A 14,229-nucleotide genomic window follows, 5' to 3' on the forward strand; every position below is an offset into this window, starting at 1 on the left:
GAAGAACAGCCTTGGCTCAGTTCCTACACAGCCCTTTAGCTCCATTTTAAGAGATTAGAAATGAGCTCCTGCTGAAAGAGCCCTCTCCCCAGGGAGACCCAGCCCCTGGTCCTGGATGGCTTTTGGGCACTCATTGCTTGGAGCTCCATTTCCAGTTGTATTGTTGCAATTGATTTTGTACATTTAAAATTTCCCTTGAGGCCACCTCCAGCTAGGCTGAGCTGCTTGGCTGGGCTGTCCAAGTTCTCTGTCAAGGTACCACTTATTATTCTTATTAGTGCTCTTGATATGAAGTTGCATAGGTTGTCTGCCCCAACTTCTTTTCTCCCATAAATGCTATTAATTAATTTGCAGTTGTTCAGAATGGGAGGTTTTCAGAAATGTGTTTTTCCTATTATAGCAGAAACACTTAATATTTGGTTCCAGAAACATTTAGGAAAAGCATTACTTGGAAATTCATGAACACATTTTTGCAAGTGATAGGAGTAGTCACTTTTTAGAAAAAAATTAATTTATCTGGCTGTGCTGGGTCTTGGTTGCTGCATGGACTTTTCTGTAGTTGTGGTGAGTGGGGGCGACTCTCTAGGTATGGTGCACAGGCTTCTCATTGTGGCAGCTTCTCTTGTGGAGCACGGACTCTAGGTTTCGTAGCTTTAGTAATTGCAGCTCTTGGGCTCTATAGCACAGCCTCAGTAGTTGTGACGCACAGGCTTAGTTGCTCCAAGGCATGTGGGATCTTCCCGGACCTGGGATGGAACTCATGTCTCTTGCATTGGTAGGCGGATTCTTTACCACTGAGCCACCAGGGAAACTTTTGTTCTCAATTCATAGACACAGAAAAAATTTAACTGTGGAGAAAGGCACCATGCTCTGTTGCTTAATGAACTCTGTTAACTGGGACTGTTTCCTGTTCGGAATTCAGCTAGGTATCAGTAAAAATGAGGGGTTTCAACCAGATTTATGCCATTCCTTCTAGCTCTGATTTACTATGACTTTTCAGTGAGAACTGAAATAAGGAATCAGAAGAAACACAGTTATGGTTTGTGGTAAATAGAGTTACTTTGATGCTGGGAATTTTCGTGATCTCACCGGTGTCAGTGGAAGACTTACAGACTTAAATCACAACCACATGGTTTGCAAGATGCATCCTGATTGCAGAGATGTTAAAATGTGTAAAATTGTTTTTAGTTACCAAAAAGTTGTCCTTATATTTATCCACTGTAACTCCCCTTTTATGACCAGGTTAATAGACTGAAGTCTTCATGTTGGACACATATGCTCTGGGCAAATGTATATTAATAAACATGATTTAATTAATATAACTTGTTAATTGTAACTTGTATAATTATATTAAGATGATGCTGTTAAAGTGCTGCACTCAATATGCTGACAAATTTGGATAACTCAGCAGTGGCCACTGGACTGGAGAAGGTCAGTTTCATTCTAATCCCAAAGAAGGGCAATGCCAAAGAACGTTCAAACTACCGCACAATTGGATGTCTGAGTAAATCCATAATCTGAAAAGAAGCTTTAAGATAGGAGAAGATGTTTAATGCCAGGCTGGATGAAGCACAAGCTGGAATCAAGATTGCGGGGAGAAATATCAATAACTTCAGATATGCAGATGGCACCACTCTTAGGGCAGAAAGCAAAGAGGAACTAAAGAGCCTTTTGATGAAAGTGAAAGAGGAGAGTGAAAAAGCTGGCTTAAAACTCAACATTCAAAGAGCTAAGATCATGGCATCCAGTCCCGTCAGTTTATGGCAAATAGATGGGGAAACAATGGAACAGTGACAACCAGTGACTTTATTTTTGCTCCAGGATTACTGCAGACAGTGACTACAGCCATGAAATTAAGACGCTTGCTCCAGACCTAGACAGCATATTAAAAAGCAGAGACCTCACTATGCCGACAAAGGTCCTTATACTCGAAGCTGTGGTTTTTCCAGTAGTCATGTACTGATGTGAAAGTTAGACCATAAAGAAGGCTGAGCACTGAAGAACTGATGCTTTTCAACTGTGGTGTTGGAGAAGACTCTTGAGAGTCCCTTGGACAGCAAGGAGATCAAACCAGTTAATCCTCAAGGAAATCAGTCCTGAATATTCATTGGAAAGACTGATGCTGAATCTGAAACTCCAATACTTTGGCCACCTCATGCGAAGAACTGACGCATTTGAAAATACCCTGATGCTGGGAAAGATTGAAGGCGGGAGGAGAAGGGGACGACAGAGGATGAGATGGTTGGATGGCATCACTGACTCAGTGGATGTGAGTTAGAGCAAACTTCGGGAGATAGTGAAGGATAGGGAAGCCTGGCGTGCTGCAGTTCACGGGGTCTCAAAAAGTCGGATACGATTGAGCAACTGAATAACAGCAACAAAGCATCTTGTTCATCAGTGCTTCAGAACATAGTTTATTATATCTTTAAGTCCTGACCTATTCAGGTTTTTAGTTTGAATTGATAGAAAATGTCAGTTGATTTAACACCCCCACCCCTGCCGTTTGCTTGGAATGGGGGAACTCATCATGGCATGACCAGTCAAAGAGGAAGCTGAAAGGTAGCTAGTAAAAAAGGAGAGTGAGAAAAAAAGGGCAAGGATAAAATTAGGCTGGGCATCATACTGTCTTCACAAGGTCTGCCCCAGAGGTCTGTTGTTCTACCCCTGCTCCATTCTGTCTTCCTGGCCTGCCTCCTGATACTTGTTCCTTGCTGAGCCTGGTCCAAGCCCCAATTTTAGCAAGATGTTGCATGTACAATCATAATAGTTGACTGGAGCTGGAACTGTGAGGAAATGTATTTGCTATCCCTATATTGGAGGCCAGAAACTTAAAAAAAAAATGAATTTTAGTTCTTCTTTATTGAAGCTGCACAAATAAAGTAATCTAAGATGTCATTAAATTGCAATTTAATAAGCAGAGTAGGAAATTAACACATTTCAGGGAAAAAAATTTCATTTTGTTGGGACTTTCCTGGTGGTCCAGTGGTCGAGAATCCGCCTGCCAATGCGGGTCTGGAAGATTACACATGCTGCAGAGCAGCTCAGCTCGTTGGCCACAGCTACGGAGCCTGCACTCTAGAGCCCATGTAACACAACTGCCGAAGCCCACGCGCCCTAGAGCCTTTTGCTGTGCAACAAGACAAACCACTGCAATGAGAAGCCCCATGGACTGCAACTAGAGTAGCCCCCACAACTACAGAAAGCCCTTGTGCAGCAACCAAAAATAAGTAAATAAAAATTAAGAAAATTTTAAAATGGGAAAAAAAAATTCTTTTTGTTAATGGAGAATTTGAGAATGTCCACTTTCTATCAGTAAGACAGAGAAAGGTGAAAAGAAATACAACAGGGCAAGTTCATTGTAGGGAATAGGCTCATCCATTGCTGGCGGCTCTGACCACGAATACAGAATTGACTCAGAAAACACTGGGCATTTGGAGCAGAAGTGACAGGTGTGTCCCCACCTTCCATTGTCTCCTGAGTCCAGAGATTTTATAAAGCCATTAACTAATTATATTTTTTAAACTCTAGTTGTTATTTACAACATTCATTTGCTTTGAGAGTAAGCCTTTGTCATGAAATTGTATTAAACATTGTTTGAATTTGTAACTACCACTGTTCTAAGTAGAATATTATCTGTTGGGAGATAGAAATTAGGAAGTAGTTGAAATAGTATCTGTTAGTTATTTATTCAAATACCTTGAAAGAAGAGATATTCTGGTTAGTTTCAGAATGTAAAAGGGGAAATCCATAATTATATTAAAAATACTTAGTTGCTTTCATTTGGGAAGCTGTGAGAATTTTTTGATTTTTTAAGCTTCAAGAGCTAGCTAATTGGATTCTTGGCTTTTATTACAAGTTATTAAGAACTCAAAGTCCTTCAAAGAAAAATTAGTGAGTTGGAGAATAAAGTTTCTCCTGAAACTCTTTCTAGCATAGTATTCTTGGTTGTGTTTGAATTAATTTGCTTACACAGTGGTAAGTGATATTTAGCCAATTTTTACCTGAGATTGAGGACCTGAAAAATGAGTTAACACGTCAGTACAATGTTTACTTAGTAGGAAACTTCTATTAGTAGTGGTTTGTGAATGAAGAAAACTTAGTTTGATGTTACTAGTCACACTGCCCTAGTATTTTTACTTATCTAGATCTTGATTTGTACCACATACAATGTTTTTTATTTATCTTACTTAGGAAAGGGAATTCCTAAAGAATTATGTTCAGCGAATAGTTGATGTTCGACCCACACTGGTTCTGGTTGAGAAAACGGTATCTCGAATTGCACAGGATATGTTGCTGGAACACGGCATTACTTTGGTCATTAATGTAAAATCAGTGAGTGTTCTTATTTTTCTGTTATTTATAAAAATGACAGCTTGTAAATTTATATGCATGTGTGGTAGATATACAGTGTTCTTTGATTGTTTATTTCTTAGCTGTGCTATATATATTGAAAGCACAGGCACGGCAGCGCTGTCCTTATTTAAGACTGGAGAATCTCAGGCTCGAAGAAAGTATAATTAATGTAGCACTCATACATAATGAGTTATTAAGTGTCTACCAAACCATAGGTGTAGTTGACATTAGTTATTAAGTAGTCTTTGTGGAGGCGTCATTTTGTTTGGGAAATCGTACAAAGCAGAAAATTTTCTCTCCCTTGAAAAATTACCTTCTTTAGTATAGAGGTCAGTTGTGGAAATTCCCCACCCACCACCCCTGAATCAGTGTCTTGTGCCAGTGAATAATGCTTAAATATCTTGATGTTATTAATGTGAGTATGGTTTATTTTAGTAAGCACATATTGATTGCTAAGTGTAGACTTATCTAGAATCAGTAAAAGTCATATAATTACTAAAATCAAGGAAATTCATCTTGAAAGAAAATAGGGCATTTTCTATTTTCTATTTTTTTTTTGGTGAGGGCATTTTCAAATGTTTCTATTATTTTTCCATATAAAATGTACTAAAATTTTATTCTTCTTTAATTTTGTAATATGATGTTGTTCTGTGTTCTAGCAAGTTTTAGAACGAGTTAGCCGGATGACCCAAGGTGATTTGGTGATGTCAATGGACCAGCTGCTTACCAAACCCCACCTGGGCACCTGTCACAAATTTTACATGCAGATGTTTCAGTTGCCTAATGGTGAGTGACCTTTAGTGTAGATTTACCTGAAAGGGGGGACCTGAGGAAATGAAACTCATGAGAACGACGATGTTGATATATTAATAGTAGGAAATGGCTATTAGCATACAAAGTAGTCTTACTTAAGAGTTTTTGTCTGGTAGACATTAAAATAATGAACTAATTCTGTCTGGACTTCTGGATTGCCACCTAAACCTTTTTAACCTTGTGTTTGTTTATTTGTAGAACAAACCAAGACACTGATGTTTTTTGAAGGCTGTCCACAGCACCTGGGCTGTACAATCAAGCTTAGAGGAGGCTCTGATTATGAGCTGGCTCGAGTTAAGGAGATCTTAATATTTATGATCTGTGTAGCTTATCATTCTCAACTAGAAATCTCCTTCCTTATGGATGAATTTGCTATGCCTCCTACATTAACGCAAAACCCTTCCTTCCATTCTCTGATTGAAGGACAGGAGGATGAAGGGGCTTCACAGGAGCCATTCAGCGGAAGTCCCCTCCCCCGGGAGCCTGACTTCCCCCCAGACTTTCTGCCTTCTGATGATGGCAGTTTGCTAGAAACAAGGATTCTGTTTGAGAAGGGTGACCAGGAAAATAAGAGTGTGTCACAGGATGTTGCCTCTTTGAAGCCTCAAGAGCATGCCCCAGCAGCTTGCCCGATGGGTGCCCCCTGTGCTCTCTTTCCATCAGTACCAGAGTCATTGCTTCCGCTCCATGTGGATGACCAACAGGACGCCATAGGCAGTGAGCAGCCAGAGGCTTTGCAGCAAACAGAGGAGCTTCCGGATCCCACAAGCCAGATGAGAGCCTTTAGAGACCCTCTGCAGGATGACACTGGCCTGTATGTTACCGAGGAAGTTACCTCTTCTGAAGATAAACGGAAGACTGATTCTTTGACCTTTAAGCAAGAGTTGAAAGATGTGATCCTCTGTATCTCGCCAGTCATCACATTCCGAGAGCCCTTCCTTTTAACTGACAAGGGCATGAGATGCTCTACCCGAGATTATTTTGCGGAACAGGTTTACTGGTCTCCTCTCATCAATAAGGAGTTCAAGGAAATGGAGAGCAGGCGAAAGAAACAGATGCTTAGGGATCTCTCTGGCCTTCAGGGCATGAATGGAAGTGTTCAGGCCAAGTCCATTCAAGTCCTGCCCTCACATGAGCTCGTGAGCACCAGAATTGCTGAGCACCTGGGGGACAGCCAGAGCTTGGGGAGAATGCTAGCCGATTATCGGGCCAGAGGAGGAAGAATCCAGCAAAAAAACTCAGACCCTTTTGCTTACTCAAAGGAGGCGTCAGGCACCTCAAGTGGAAAATCAGGAAGCAGAACTGAAGGTGATGAAGAAAAAGGGTTGATTACAAGTGATGCAGTGTGGTCGACAAAGGTGAGCAAGACTGCTTTTGTGCTTGTGTACATTTAAGATGGGTGGAAAATCTCTGCTATGGCAAGGTAAAAAAGTCAAATATGACAGCTTGCATGCAGATTTATTAAATATTTCATCTGTGCTTTTTTTTTTTTTTTGGTCTCTTTTGTCTTAACGTGTTGCTTTAAAATGTAAGAAATAGGAGTGTAATGTGATGAAACTAGATTTGAAGGTTTCAGGCTAAGCTCACAGCAAACTCAGAAGAACTGTGAGGTAGGGGGCAGTGTGGAGCTGCTTAAAATTTCTGACATGATGACTTGGGTGTAATGTGATGTGTCTTTGTTGATCCTTTTAATGGTAGCCAGCAGGAGAGTAGAGTTGGAAGCTTATTATAGGAAATGGATGTGTTTTTTTTCCTTATTATAGGAAATTATAGGTGATAAAACTCATGAACAAATCCATCTTTTGAGGAGAAAATATAGTTGTTTAATAAAACAAATAGATGTTCACTTTTACAAGTCTGCTGCTGCTGCTGCTGCTGCTAAGTCGCTTCAGTCGTGTCTGACTCTGTGCGACCCCATAGACGAGTCTAGGAAGGATTAAATAATGATAGTATATTGTTTTTAATACATAAAACTGGAAAAAAGGAATGTGATAAGAGCCATGGTTAATGAAGTTTGGAAAAATGCTTACAATAAACTTAATATAAATATATATTTTATACATTTATATAAACTTATTAAAAGTGATTTGGGGGTCTTTTAAATTTACATGAGCACATATATATTTTTGATTCATGATTTCTATCTTTTATAACTCATTCCTTGTACATTATCTATAAAACACAGATAAGTAAGCATTTTGTGTAAGGATGCTTACATTTTATTGTAATGTATGTACAAGGATATTTACTGAAGCGGTTATTTCTGACTGTTTGCTGTTAAAAGGATGAGTTGGATCTCATTGAATGACCCAGAGAGAGCCCATGACATATTTTCTTGTGTTAAAAAGCAGATTGTGTTTTAATATATGTAGCATCATCCCATTTTTATAAAAAAACAGAATCACCTATGTATACTTCTGTGGGTGTTTATGTTTATATATGTATGAGCTAGCGCAAATACATGATTTTAACCACACAGTCAAATTTATCAGTTTAGGAGGTGGGGCAGCTTCAGAGGAGGAGAGGCTTTATGTACTTCAGGGACTTTTGCATCTTCCTCTGAGCTGTTTAAATTTTTACAGAGACAGATGTTACCTTTGTAATGATCAAAAGCAGGTATAAAATACAAATAAATACCTTAGAATTTAGATTTCTGGGTGTCTCAGGTTGAGATTATATCCAGCTATCAATTCAGACTGTTTCATATTTAAATAACTACTCCCCAAATAATTTAATGTAGTTTTGTACATATAAAGAGTAAGAAAACAAGTTTAGACATGCTTGCATTTTTAAACCTTTCGGATTGTTTTAACTTAAAAATTAACTGCTCTTCTTCCTTATATTTAGTTCCCTGTAGTTTTCAGTCTTCACTGGAACCCCTGTAGTGCTGATAGAGGCTTTACAAACCTAGTGGAGTGTGTTGGATGTTGAAGGCAGGCGTTGGAGTTGGAGTGCTCACCCAGATGTTCCTTCCCTTCCAGGTGGACTGTCTGAACCCTGTCAACCACCAGAGGCTGTGTGTGCTCTTCAGCAGCTCTTCTGCCCAGTCCAGCAATGCTCCCAGTGCCTGTGTCAGTCCTTGGTAGGACTCCTTCCCTCCCTTGCATGTTGCATTTAAGAACACAATTCCAGCAACTGAAAAAAATTCAGCCATTAGGCTGTGTAGGTACACGGCAAGCTGCTGGTCATATGTGAATTGATGGAACTTTTAACTTGTAAATTAAATTATGAAATTTGGATTTGTTCATGGGTAGAAGTAAATAAAAATATGTTAAGAGTGAAGAGGGATGCAAGAACAGTTTGTAATTATAAAAAAGTTAAAGTTGTTACATAAAAGCTAGTTTTAAGCACTTTGATAACATGCACAAATCAGGCAGGTTTTCTTTGGGCATTGTTTTCATAAAAGTCAGTTTTTTGCCTTAAGTTTTATTCTAAAACTTAATTCTAAGTAGATTGATAGAAACACATTTTATAATGTTATAATTTATTTCCAATGATAGTCACAAAGTCTAGTTATTATACAGTTTACCTCTGGTCTTAAGTACTATAGAACATAACTGCTTGTTTTTGGAGTACTTGCCACAAAAAGAATGTCTTCCATATTTTAATTTTTGACACCAGAAACACTCATTTCTACCAGTGAGATCAGGGAGTCTTCTACATCGGTGTTGCTCATCAGGCTGACTTGGGTCTGGTTGAGCCCATGGGAATTTTCTCTGGGAATTTAGGTCGAGTTTGAATAAGATGTCAGTTTCAAAAGGGTATGTGTAGCTGAACTCTCTTATTTAGGTATAAAGTTGGATATAAATTTAGGAACTGGCTCTCCTGGAAGAATATGAGCTGCTGCTCTTCGTGCTTAGTAATGGTATAGACTGGAGAGCAGAGACAGGAGTCCCATTTTATATTGATGGAGTTTAAAGCTTTGTAAAGGAAACTTGTACTTCTTCCTAATGCAAATCAGACTTACCCATTTCATGTTATTGTTTATGTATCTTGATTAAATAGTTTCATAAGATACTAATGGACTGGGAATGGATATGATGCTGTAATATGGTAGTCCAAACCTATTATATCAGATAAGGTAAAACCTGTTCTGTAACAACAAAAGAATATTACCTGTTTTGTTGGTAATAATACTGAATTATAAGTACATCTAACAGATAGCAATTTGGGGTCTGATGAAAATGTCTTTGCTGGGTTGTAATTCTAATGATATGTTTCTAAGAAATGATCTTTTCTTTTAGGATTGTAACAATGGAATTTTATGGAAAAAATGATCTTACATTAGGAATATTTTTAGAGAGATACTGTTTCCGGTAAGAACCAGTTTTCTCCTTATGTTCTATTTATGCTTTTTTTGATGCACAGAATTTCAACCTAAACATAAACATGAGTTGGAGCACTGTTGTTTGACCTTCCTGTTCACGCCTCACATCAGGGCTTACTGTACAGAGAAGTAATCTGTTTTATATTCAACCCAGGAAGTCTTCTCCAGTTCATTTTTCAGATCTATGCCCATCTAATTGCCCTGCAGTCCTGCAGATTTTTTTTTAGGATGTCTGTTTTTACAGTGATTCAAATGAAAGACAAGAGAAACTAAGGGCCTCAGTTTAAATCTTAGTGCCTTCGCTTGCCACTTACATGACAAAGAGCAAGTAACTTAATCTTTGTGTGTGCATGCTTAGTTGTGTCCAACTCCTTGCGACTCCATGAACTGTAGCCCCCCAGACTGCTCTGTCCATGGAATTTTTCAGGCAAGAATCCTGGAGGGGGTTGCTGTTTCCTTCTCTAGGGGATCTTCCCAACCGAGGGGTCTAATCCTCATCTCTTGTGTCTCCTGCATTGGTAGGCAGGTTCTTTAGCACTAGCATCACCTGGGTTAATCTTTACCAGCCCCCTTTATAGTTTTTAACAAACTTCACAAACATCAAGAGTTTTAATAAGTAAAATGAGATGATGTTTTAGAAATGCTTGGCAAATGGAAGGTGCTTAACAGTTGGAACGTATCACTGTGATGTGGTTGAAGGCAGAGTGTTCAACTCTGCAGGCTCGTAGCAGGACAAGTGGTACCCTGATCAGATCATCCACCATCATCCTTACTCTGCAGAGGATGCTGCATTATCGTATGCAGTCCTGATTAGCCAGCATTCACTATACATGGCTCCTCGGTTTCATGGTTAATGTGAGGACTTTCTTTTTGTCAAAGGCCTTCCTATCAGTGCCCTAGCATGTTCTGTGATACCCCCATGGTGCACCACATTCGACGCTTTGTCCATGGCCAAGGCTGTGTGCAGATAATCCTAAAGGAGCTGGATTCTCCAGTACCTGGATATCAGCATACAATTCTCACCTACTCCTGGTGCAGAATGTGCAAACAGGTAAGTGTACCCTGTTGCTGTACTATTTCGTGTAGTATCATTTCTTTCTATAGTTCTTTCTTTGTGGGGGAGGGTGGCCTCTGTTATTTTGGATTGGACATTTGTCTTTGGCTCTTATTTATTTTACCTGCTGTATGTTCCCTTTAATGTTTATTTCCTGAAGGTTCCATTTTAGGATTTATCAGTTATTATATAAAATATAGGTACCATGTCCAGTAAAATATATGGAGACTTTATCTTGACTGTTCTCGATTATGTTTGTTTATTCATCAGCAGACACTTATTTAGCACCGCGTAGGTACCAGGTACTGTGCTGGGCCTTAGGAATGAAGAAAGAACAAGGTGTTGGCTCCTGTCCTCTCGGGGAGGAAACAGTCTTATAACACAATAATTACAGTGTGCTAGAATGCTTGTGTAAGTTAGTCTAGATCAACATTTCTGTCTTAAGAGATGCAGATGAGGCCATGTTTAATTGATCTCTGCTGTTTCTCATATTTATTCTTGGGGACAAAACTGTATATTTTGTTTCCTCTCTGTGCTTTTCTATCTCTGGAGGAAATATTTGGTGCTAGTATTTTGTTTTTAATACATACTTTTTATTCAAATTGTTTGTAATGTGTATGTGCCGGATTTAACTTCATTGTTATATTAATTGGCTTATTTTGGAGTGTGTTTGGAATCACATACAGGAATTACAGACAAAATAATAGTGCAGCCTATTTCAATATTAGTGGTTGAGGAGGGCAAAGTCAAAGATAGATAGTCTTCAGTAGAAACATACATCTGTGAAATCATGTGTTGCAATAATTGGTCTTTATATGCTTGTTCTTCTAGGCCTTTAGTCATTGTTAGGCAGCTGGCAATATTTTGTTGTAGAATGTGTGAACTTTTGTAGATTGTCTACTGAAATAAGTAACTTAAATTTGATCTTTATATCTTGTATGTTTGGTATATACACATGATTGCAAAACAAAACTTCAGCCTTTGGGGTTATGCTAGAAAGGAAAAGGTAAACAGTTTTTGTTACACAGAAGTGAAAAATTTTATGTGTCACAAAAAAGTTACAACATATATGACCCAATATTAATATACTTACTATTAAACTTCTATAAGCCGTAATAGAAATAATAGGCAAAGGGCATGAGAAAGCAATTTAATACAGATGGCCAGTAGACATGTGCAAATACATGTTACTCATTAGTAATAATAAAAGATGAATAAATAAAATAAGTGAAGTATGTTTTTATTTATTTTTTAAATAAGTCACATTTCAAAGATACATAATTCCTGACCTCAGTAAGAAAGTAGGGAAATGGATACTCTCAGATACTGGTGGTAATTGTGTCTCCAAATAGGTGTACTGGTTTATACAGTATGGCAGAAAGTATCAAAGACCAGATAAATGTTCATGCCCTTCTTTGACCTACCAATTTCCACTTTTATTAATTTATTGCAAGGAAATCGTTATGGATACTTACAAGTGTGTTTTATATACCCACATTGAAAAGTTCATCAAAATAATGAAAAGCTTGAAATGTTTTAAATGCCCACCAATAGGGATTGGTTAAACATGTCCGTATAATAGGATATTCTGCAGCTGTTAAAAATCAAGCTGCGTAAGAATATTCAATGTGGGAAAATATGATGTATTACTAATAATCAAGGTTATGAAGCTACAAGAAAGAGTTTTTATTTATAAACATCCTGGCTAAGGATATATGCTTTCATGTCTGGAAAGAAAGCAAATGTACTAGCATATTGATGGTGGTGGTAGGGTTACTGATGAGACAGTGTCCGTAGCCATCCCTCACCCCACCCACCTCCAAATATTTTTTTGTTTTTCTAGTTTTCTGCAGTCAGAATATACTAGGTTTGTACTAAAGAAGAAAATACATATATTTTTTTAAAGAGATTCTCATCTCAGTATGTGATTAGATAACAATTTATGCTGAATTTCAGGTAACACCAGTTGTTGCTCTTTCCAATGAGTCTTGGTCCATGTCGTTTGCAAAATACCTGGAACTTAGGTTTTATGGGCACCAGTACACCCGCAGAGCCAATGCTGAGCCATGTGGTCACTCCATCCACCACGATTATCACCAGTATTTCTCCTATAACCAGATGGTGGCGTCTTTCAGGTAAGAAGTCTGAGCAACCTTGTCACAGACACATACTCCCTGGAAGGCTTTGTAGCATTTCCACTGTTAGTAGATTGAACTCACTTTTGGTGTGTGTTGTTCCCCACCCATCAGCCTTGCAAATGCAGGGCCTTACTCTGTGAAGAGCTTTCAGTGCTATTATTTATTTTATTCTTTAAGAAATGTGTTACTATTACCCTCACTTAGAGACCTTATAGCTACAAATAGAGCTAGCAAGTGATGGAGTCATGATATAAACTGGTAGATTTGCTATTGTAGGTGTGACTCTTAACCATTGCTTTTGCATCTGAGAGCTTGTCAGAATTTTTGCTAAGACATTACTTAGCATAAGGATAATTGGATAGAACTGGATAGAGCTGAAATCACTAGTTCAAAGAATGGTTTTAAATGACTGAGAAACCCTTCAGAATATATCCAGAATCTAGGGACTTCCCTGGGGGTCCAGGGGTTAAGAATCTGCCTGCCAACACAAGGGACATGAGTTTGATCTCTGGTCCAGGAGGATCTCATGCTGTGGAGCAGCTAAGCCCCTGGGCCACAACTGCCTGGCCTGCCCCCTAGATGTGCTCTGCAACAAGGAAGCTATTGCAGTGATAAGCCCACGCACAGCAGCAAAGACCCAGCATAGCCATATATATCCAGAATCTGAACATATCTCACCACCTTCAGCACTCCCCTTCTGAGCTGAATCTCTGTCGTCCTTCCCTAGATTATTGCAATAGTCTCAACCGGCTTCCCTTTAGCCTCGCCCTGCAGCACAGCAGTCAGAGTGGTCCTATTGTATGAAAATCAGCTTAGGCCACTCATGTGCTCTGGAGCCTCCAGCGGTGTCTATTTCACCCTGAGTGAAAGCCAGAGTCCATTTATGGGTCTCTAAGCCCCTCGTACTCAGGCTTCTCACCCCTTCTCCTCTCCCCTTGCTCACCGTGTTTCAGCCTCGCTGGCCTCCAGGCTGGGCCTCAGTTATGCCAGGTAACCTCCTTCCTGGGAGCCTCTCATTGCTCTTCCATCTCTGTGCTGTCTGCTTCTAGACATTTGCTTATTTTTCCTTACTTTTTTCAGATCTTTGTTCAGATTTCACCTGCCCTGACTCCCTCTCACCCCTAGCACTCCTTGCTTCTTTTTCGCCCTTTATTTTGCTCTGTAGCACCTACTCTCTGGCATAAGGTATGTTTTAAGTATTCATTTTTATTTATTGCCCAAGTCTTGTTGTTCCTGAATCATGACAGCAGGAATTTTGGCCCTTGCTCAGCACCTAAAACAGCATCTGACACATAATAAGTCCTCAGAAAATGTTTGTAATTGAACCTATATCCTTTTTCAAGCAAGAGCTATTAACCATGAACCTAGGGCCTAGGTTGGATATAGTGTTCACTAGACAACATGAACTTCAAGTGGAAAGGAAACTCATGAAGAATCCTTGGGAGCTGAGAAGGTAGTGAATACCTGTGTCCAAGCTAATTGTAGGAAGGAGTTCCTCTCTCTTCTTGGAGGTTTCTATCCCAGTCATTTGTTTTTAAAGCACA

At 39.1% G+C, this 14,229-nt stretch overlaps 1 protein-coding gene across 10 annotated transcripts in view; it reads left to right on the top strand.

The window, feature by feature from the left end:
- PIKFYVE (phosphoinositide kinase, FYVE-type zinc finger containing) overlaps nt 1-14,229 on the top strand; it is an 84,241-nt gene that overhangs the window by 44,712 nt on the left and 25,300 nt on the right. For 8 of the 10 annotated variants that reach the window (XM_061383074.1, XM_061383056.1, XM_061383102.1 and 5 more), the window contains 7 exons: nt 4,192-4,332; nt 5,013-5,139; nt 5,365-6,524; nt 8,148-8,248; nt 9,411-9,482; nt 10,373-10,544; nt 12,504-12,682. In XM_061383074.1, the coding sequence (XP_061239058.1) occupies nt 4,192-4,332; nt 5,013-5,139; nt 5,365-6,524; nt 8,148-8,248; nt 9,411-9,482; nt 10,373-10,544; nt 12,504-12,682 (1,952 nt within the window). Of the gene's footprint in view, nt 1-1,355; nt 1,432-4,191; nt 4,333-5,012; nt 5,140-5,364; nt 6,525-8,147; nt 8,249-9,410; nt 9,483-10,372; nt 10,545-12,503; nt 12,683-14,229 lie in introns of those variants that run through there. The other 2 variants (XM_061383119.1, XM_061383129.1) reach the window with 2 other exon arrangements.

Source organism: Bos javanicus, chromosome 2 (genome assembly GCF_032452875.1).
Source record: "Bos javanicus breed banteng chromosome 2, ARS-OSU_banteng_1.0, whole genome shotgun sequence".
NCBI lineage: Eukaryota > Metazoa > Chordata > Mammalia > Artiodactyla > Bovidae > Bos > Bos javanicus.